The 8,568-nt window shown below is 40.2% G+C and overlaps 1 protein-coding gene across 3 annotated transcripts in view; it reads left to right on the top strand.

The window, feature by feature from the left end:
• The first annotated feature begins 2,206 nt into the window (after window positions 1–2,206).
• adkb (adenosine kinase b) overlaps window positions 2,207–8,568 on the top strand; it is an 88,082-nt gene continuing 81,720 nt past the window's right edge. For 2 of the 3 annotated variants that reach the window (XM_030077057.1, XM_030077059.1), the window contains exons 1-3: window positions 2,207–2,344; window positions 5,070–5,144; window positions 5,264–5,317. In XM_030077057.1, coding sequence (XP_029932917.1) covers window positions 2,295–2,344; window positions 5,070–5,144; window positions 5,264–5,317 — 179 coding nt within the window. In that variant the 5' untranslated portion in view covers window positions 2,207–2,294. Of the gene's footprint in view, window positions 2,345–3,897; window positions 4,039–5,069; window positions 5,145–5,263; window positions 5,318–8,568 lie in introns of those variants that run through there. The other variant, XM_030077058.1, reaches the window with a different exon arrangement.

Genomic DNA, 8,568 nt, shown 5'->3' with positions numbered 1-8,568 from the left:
GAGAAAGGCCAGTGTTCCTCTGCCTTATGCTGGTTCAGTACAGCTGACCAGGAGGAGAACTGAAGCTCGAGCAGCAGATTGAATGGACAAACATGCTTTTTCCAAGCTCTGATATCAGTGCCCCCTAACCGTAATATGGGCAAAGTGCGATGATCATTTTTTTCTCATCTGGTCCCATGCCCTGTGCACAACAGTGGCTGTTCTGGTGGAATGTAAAAAAATGGGACTATCAGTGCAAGTTAGGGGTTAGATTCTGGGAAATTCTTTTTCTAACGTGTGTAAAAATATGTTTTAGAGGTTATTTTGACAGATCCCATAGGAATATATATATTTTGATTAGAGGTTGGATTTCATGTAATGTAAGATCGCTTGTTTTGCTCTCTTTTAGATACAGCCCACATGTTAAAATTGAATGGCAAGATTTTCTCAGAAAACATTTTTGTATCTTTGTACTGATTATTATATGTTGTTTTCTGCATTCATTCACCTGAACTCATGAGGAGTTGTTACAAGTACATTATATGCTTACGCTCAGCTCACAGAAAATATATTCAATGATATTATGTCTGTTTACACTATGCTATGTTATCAGAAGTGAAAAACACTGTTCCTTATTTTACATTTTGTAATGCAATTGTAGCATTGTTTATTTTCTATTATTAGGAGTTCTGCCAAAGACATTCTTCTGCCAGGATCTTTTAAATTATGATTGTCTCTTTTGGGTCAGAAATGCAAAGTTAAGTTTTAAGGGCTAGTTCAATGGATAATTGAAAAAAGTATCTTAAAAATTTCTACCTAATGATGCAGACTGCTTGTAAACTTGCATGCAGCTCATGTTCTTAACAGGTTTCATGTGTTGCATTGAGATTTTATGTAGAGATAAATAGGTGTACACTACATAAAGGCCTACTAACCAAAGGCCGTTGTTCTGATTTTTCATCATAAATCCTGCTCGCTAACAAGTCTTTCTAACCATAGTCATCTTCAGAGGAACTAGTCTTGCCTGCTGGTTTTCCTGAACACTGCACAGTTATGTCTCATGATGTCAGTGCACAATTGTTTTGAAATATATATTGCACACACTCTGAGGTAGTCAAGGGAAGGGCTTGGGCTTAAGAGATGAAGCACAGTATCATCTGAACCTGGTGGTATCTTTACTTGAGGGTTATCACAATCGTCTCATGTCTCGATACACTAAACATAATTGGCCACTATTTGTGGCCACAGTAGTCCATGTTTGGAGATGTCTGTCAAAAACAAAGGTGTGAATGTGTATTTTTAAAACCCAGCTAATGTGCCTTGTGAAAGAAACTTACTTGCAATATGTATTGATGTCATTTACAGATGTTTTGTATCATCTGCAGAAGGTATCACTATATGGATTCGCTCAGAACACTGTTGTACATGATTCTTCCATGAAGTTACACCCAGTTCATCATTTCTACTAAGAGTCACATCAAGCTCTATGCAAACCCTGGTAATTTTTTTGCTCAATAAAATATAAAAAATATGCAAAACTCATTATTTGGGTTCAGACAGAGCTAAATCAAGTTCTGCTTAGGCAATGTTCACAATTTTGTAATAAAGCATTTTATAGCACTTCGAATTGCGTTTTTTTTTTCCTTACTGTTTGACTTTTTCTAATACCTTGAGGATAATCAGTTTGTTCATTCAACCTGTTTCATTATCAATGTGTCATAAACATGTAGGCTATGTAGGGCTGAGAAAGATTAGCTGATATGGTTTCAACCCTGCACTACACCCCTGACTGAAGTTTTCTAACAGGATGACACCAGACAAATGTATCAGCTGAGCCATTACTCCCTGCAGAAATATTACAGGAACAAAAACACCACAAAATAGGATAAAGTCACCATGGACTGCCTGTTCAGTGCTACAGACACGCCATATAATAGTGAATGGGTCATCAGGGTTTGTTTTTATTTGGCTCTCGTGGAGGGCTTGGCTTAATTGGCAAATGCAGAGGTGGAGTTAAAGTTCATGCTGGTTATACAGGTGAGCAGGAAAGCAAAGTGATAACACCCGCTCTCTCTCTCTTTACCCTCTTATTACCCAGCTCAATTAATGAGCGGGCTCGCGAGACAGATAGTAATACAAGTCCCCACTGAACCAAAACAGTCCTTTACTCTCCAGGCATGCTGTTGTCCAATTTGTAGCATCATCATCATCATCTCTGGGGAGGGAGCCTGCAGCCTCTTTACTACTGACAGCAGGGGCTTCCACATAGCCTTCCCAGCGTCAACACACTCGTCGCTGACTGAGAAGAAGAAAAAATGTCTGGTGAGACGCAAAACATGTCGACAAGCAGGAAAATCTCGCTAAGGTAAGACGCCAGCTTGTTACCAAATATGCGATGCGGTTTCAGCGCAAGTTAGCCGCCGTGGCTAGCCGTGGAGAGATTAATGCTAACGCTGCTGCTGCTGTCCGCTGTCAACAAACGGTGCATGGCGACAAGACGCTAACAGTGGAGTAGCTTCCACCTTACAGCAGCAAAAGCACCCAGTTAAAACCACACACTGGCGTTTGAATATAGGGGCTTTGCTTGCAATGTGTCAACAAGACGATGCTAACCGCGGCTAGCACAAGAGGGTGGGTTCATCACATGATTGAGAGACCAGTCCTCGGTACCAGCACCTGTTATTATTATCCATACTACTACAATGGGGTTACAATGAAACTCGTAAAGTGGAAATTGTGTTAAAGCATGGAATAGTCCTCTGTGTTTAATTTTTAGTGGTGAAGGAAATTGGCTAGCGTGAGGCAAACTTTAGTATGAGCTAATGGTAGGAAGTTGCAGATGAGTTAGTGTATCCACACAGACTGAGACAATATTTTTAATGTCACATGGTAAAAAAAAGATGAAAACGTCACGAAAGACTAGTCAATTAAAACTGCGTAAAATTAGATAAGGAAAAAAAGCACGGAAAATTAGGATACATATAAAATACATAAACACACGTAAAATACATATACACAAATGCTCACTGGACAAGGACAATACTGTACTTTTTTTGTTGTTGTTTTCAAGTCATTTGTACAAAGTCACCGGCTCTGTGAAGATGGCAATTAAAACTGCGCAGAAGTGGAAAAAAAATATAAAGTTAGGATTACGTCACGTAAAATACAATGTACACAAGTGCTCACTGGACTGGTAGGTTTTACAGGAATTTTTTTTTTTTTTTTTTTTTTGACATACTATCAGATTTCTCAAGCTTTCCATTGAGTTTGACGTGGCAAGTAAACAGCACGCTCTGCGGTGACAGGACGGGGCACGAGCGCGTTTGCAAATCTTTGAATGAACATGTTCCTTTGTTGCGTTCAAGTCACATGGAGGAAAAAAATACAGTACGAACAAATTGATAGGCGTGCCCTGTGCTTTGAGATGTTGTCCAGTTCGTTTGAAGCCGCCAAAAGCGAGTTTTGAGTGTCAGTAAACTAGAGATAGACTAGTGATAATATGTGTCAGCTGCTCAATGCTTAACACGCCTGCTCGTGGCAGATGAATTAATCAAAAAATAATCAAACACTGTCATATTAACCGCAAACGAAAATTTTAATTCCAGCGTGCCATTGATCTGTGAACATGAAATGCATGTTTTGAAAATTGTTCTTTCTGATTCTTGTATGTGAAATCAGTAAGTCATCCCCTACAGTTAGCCTGAGTCACTTCCTTGTTGGTGGCGCTGAGATTCTAGTCGAGTGTGTCGCCAAATCCAAAATGGCCAAGTTACATTTTCTTTTCCAACACCCGAGCAACGATCTTTCCCATTCGACAGGGAACGCAACATTTGAAGACCCAAAACAGTTGGGACGCGTGTAGCCAATCACATGCAAGAAAACACTGAGGGCCGCCCGTTTCCTCTGTCTGGCCAATCAGCGTCGATTTAGGGGCAGCGACAGTTCCGTAGGAAATTGGAGTTGAAAAGCACGTTGCTTTGGTCGAGAGGGGGGACAGTTGTTGACCATTTAATCATCAGGATTGGAAATTGAGTATTCTGACAGTATGCCAACATCAAGGTAAGAGTAAAATGGTAACGCCGTCTAATGTTAGCCTGCGTTTTCTGAGAACATTGACGTTTTTATGTGGTTTGTCAAATGCTCCCAGTCCCTGTCAGTGGGTGGATGGACACTGCAAAGCTGTTTGCAGATAACCACCTATATGCTGTGAGACCCTCAGTGTGAACTTGTGCTTGTCCAGTTGTGTCTTCACTATGCCTTAAATATACTGTGCATCCATCCTGTGTTGGATTACGTAAAAGCTGGAGGATTGCACCAGAGACTCTTCATTCCTCACATTGCTATAAACCTGCTATTCACTGTTCCCGGTTCCTGTTTTTTTTAAAAGTTGGGTAACATACAGCAAAGACTTAAGTGGGTGAAGAGCAGACTTTGACCAGAGTCATTCCACGCTGTTGGGGAAAGTTCTCAGATAAAAGGGTCATGGGCAAAAACATTCACTCAGCTAGATAAAGCTATCACCAGAGTACCATCTTCCTACTTTGTTAGGTCGGCCTCTTGTTTGTGTTTGAATGTATAATCTTAAATACGTTCCATAGGCCCAAACTTAACACGGTTGAGTGCCACCTGACAGTTTTACTGCACTGGTTTTGCTCAGTTAAGGAAAATGCATCATTTCATTTCAGTGTGTTGAAAGACTGCATGGAATTTAATTAATGTCTATTTGAATGGAGAAAAAAAGAGACATGCATTCTTTGGCTGCGTGACAGATCATCTCAATGCACGCCCTGGAGCAATCTAATGTTTAGGCCAAACCTAGACGTTCCTCTGCTCCACTGTGATCTGTGTAGTTTCTCATGTGCTGCACACGTGTTCACTATCGAGAGGAGCTTGGGTAACAGAGCCACCAATGAAACATGGGGATCACCACACCTCAAAGCTTCACTTACTTAATAAAAGCAAAAATGAGTCCAGTGACAGGTGTTACAGTACAATGGTTTATTTGTGCCTACTGTTTCTGCAGCACTGGTAAGTGGGAGTTTAGACTCTGACAGAAATGCATAATACAGTATTCTTTTGTCTCCCCGCAGTGAAAACATACTTTTTGGGATGGGCAATCCCTTGCTTGACATTTCAGCTGTTGTGGACAAGGACTTCCTTGACAAGTAAGCCAAAACAGCTGTAAATACAGCTCTTTGTTTCACTGGTGTCATTACAGTGCTGTGTTTTGCCTGACCAACAAAATAACCAAGCCTCACAAAGTGTATTTTGTCCCCTCAAATAGGTATGGCCTGAAGCCCAATGACCAGATCCTCGCTGAGGACAAACACAAAGCCTTGTGAGTAAAGACTTCACTAGCACTATATACTCTAGCAGTCTGTAGTGTTAAAATTATGTGGAACCAAATAAGGGATGCCAGTCATTCATGCCCGGTTGCTAGCATCTTGACTCAGTAAGCAGTGCTCAAAATAGCAAAGGTATAAATCAGCTCTCAGTAACTGGGGAGCTGCATTCGAGGCTCAGAACATGAGGCACCCACATACCTGTCAGGCTGCATGTGAACCTTCTGTGGCCCTTCACTGCTGCTCCTGGCTAAGTTGTAGCGTCTAGATTTAGCAGCTGCATGCCATGAGATTGACACAAAAAGTGTTATTGTTATGATTACCCTTACATATCCACAGAACTATTTTGCTGACTGCACATGCTCTTTTTTTCAGCACTTCCCTACTTCACATTGCAAGCGGAAGCTACAGTAATATTATAGCCTTCCTTGAAACTGTGGATGCATTGCCCAGAACACATCCATGATTATTACTGCTGACACTTTAAACAAACTGATGAGGAGCTGAATTGTTTTGCGCCCTGCACACAATTTTGTGAGAGGGTGTAAAATGCAAACAACAAAGATCTAATTAAAAAAAACAAATGAAGGTAAAACCCTACACCGGTTATTGACTGACATAATCTGCATTGTATACCACCCTCCTGTCTCTATTTGATAAATACAGATGGTGGCTTTTTAGGGAATTTGTCAGTGTTAATTTTAGTACAGAGATGAAAGTGCACCATCTGTAGATAGCGGTAAGCAGGAGGTGTATCTTCCTTGACGTTTCAAAGGATTGCATGTATTTGATATTGATAACTAAATCACATGTACCATTCTTGGTACATGTGATAAAAGTCTATTTTCTGGTATTTGTCTCCTTTGTATGACTTAGAATATTGGATGTGTTTGTAAAACAAAAACAAACCAAAAAAACACCTCATTTATCATTGATAATGACTTTGATGGTAAAAGATCTGACTTTCTGGAGGTACAGTAGACGCAGGCTACTTTGTGCACTACAAATACTGCAACATTAGCCAGGCTTTTTAAATTCTGGGCAAACTGAGCAAATTAAAAGTAAAGTGCAACACTCTTTAACAATTCAAATATTCATCACTTTGAGTATTTTATTGTTCTGGCGTAACCCTATTCCATCTGGTGCTCGATGTTGTAGAGTCCAGCCTTGAAATCTCTTTGAGAGGGATCAGCTTTGTTTCGTAGACCGACGCATGAATAAATGGAAAAGTCAGGCAGTCGGGTCATGGAGTAATTTTTATTCCATAGCCCCACTGAGCATTCTGGTTTTTGTTTCATGGATGCGTCATGAATTGATGCAAATATATCCCAGTGGGATGGACACATGAAAACATAGCCAGACACATGTGTGTATGTGTCTGGCTGAAACAGACACAACTAACACAACATATCCAAGCATGGAATGTAATTAAGTTCAAACCACAAGATGTAAAACAGTAAGTAAAGATTGATGGCTTGTGTAATGTATTCCTACTGAGGGACTGAATTCCTCTGCAGACACTGGAGCCTGCGTGCTTTGCACTCAGAAGACTTCAGTTTGCTTCTATTGGTTGGGTATTAATTAGAAAGGATGCAGATGCAGGTAAAGAATTTACACACACACTTCTGTGTGTAAATTCATCTCATTCTGAAGTCAGCATTCAGTAGGATTGAGATAAATGGATATTGTAGTACTGTAGCGTCTGGGGTTGTGTGTGGCTTTACCAGTGAGATCTCTGTTCTTCTGTTTTTCATTTTACCCATGATAAAGCTTGCCAGAAAAAATAGTATAATGTCCAGAAATATCCTGTGCACAAATTGCTTTAAGTCCCTTGTAGCACTCATTAATCAAAAATGATTCACTATGCTGAGTCGTCAATTCTGTGTAAATGTTTTAAGCATAACCACTCAATATGAGTATTTTAGGAGTAAATATTAGCAGTATATGCACAATATAGTATTATTTATTGTGGGAAATTTGGCTCAAAATTGGGTTTTTAGAGGCTTAGTCTCATTTTTTCATGTCACTGATGCCATTAAGAGACAAATCGAAGAGTTATTCCATTGACAAAGTATGACACACTGATTTGTGTACACACTGATAGTGTCCACAGTGTTTGTAGGGGCATTGAAATAGTTTCAGGTCCGTACTTATTATTTTAATGACATCATGTAAATTTTGCTGTTAAAAAAAAGCTGAAAGACTGAACTAATGTCAATCAAATAATCCACAAAGTCAAATCATGTCTTGATGACATATTAAAAACTTTGCTTTGAGATGATATGTACAGTACATGTTGACTGAACAATCTTACGTTTGAGATGTAATATGAATTGTGATTTAGGGTTTACAGTGGGTTCTACTTTTTTACATTTCATCAAATTACAGCATAGTAAATTACAGTGTTGTTTATAAAGCACCACAGTAATGGATGAACAATGACAGATCAGTGCTTCAGATAATCTGTAACATACAATAGGCCACCTTGTCGGGTCTTGTTACATGACAAAGGGGACACACGTGACCTTGGGCGGCAGCAGCGATGCAAAGCAGCATCATCAGCAATGTTGTTCTCCGGCACCACAAAAGCAGTGGTGTTATCTTTGGCCCCACAGACACTGTTCCCGCCACATACTGCACAAGGTCAGGGCAGGATTAACATGGGGCTTTGCTGCTTAATTCCTAGCACTATGCATTTCAATGCATGTCCCCTCCACTGCCACACACCTTACCATGTTTGTCACTTTATACCACAGTCCACATGCTTTGTTCTCATGACATGCTTTGTCATAGTTTAGTACTAACATCAATGACCCCTTTTTAATTTATTGTACACTACTGAAATTGAAGCAGTCCTAGTTATTAAGAATATTGAGTTAAGCTTGAGGTACCATTTATGATGTTGGTCAAACTCAAATGATCTCGTAGGGCAGCGAGTGATCATTCGCAGGGTTACTGATCCGTAGTTGAAGAGCTTGGCTGAGGCGTTGTGACATGTAACTTAACTAAAAAGGCCACAATAGGCTTAGAAGTCAAGTCTATTGTTGTGCCTCTGAATCTACAGTGTAGCACTATTCATTTTTTCCCATCGCCCTTGTGGGACGGCTATCATTGGTTGCAGTGCGCTGTGGCCATGTCTGAATTCAATTATCTGGTCACAGCAGAGCCCATATAATCCTGTTGTGGGTTGAGAAATTGCCTGCTGTACAGTCGAAACCATCAACTTCCCTGTTAGTCCTGGCTAGGG

The sequence above is a fragment of the Myripristis murdjan genome, chromosome 19 (genome assembly GCF_902150065.1).
Source record: "Myripristis murdjan chromosome 19, fMyrMur1.1, whole genome shotgun sequence".
Lineage (NCBI taxonomy): Eukaryota > Metazoa > Chordata > Actinopteri > Holocentriformes > Holocentridae > Myripristis > Myripristis murdjan.
Note: the sequence above shows the minus strand (reverse complement) of the source record. Positions and strands in the feature narration are given on the sequence as shown.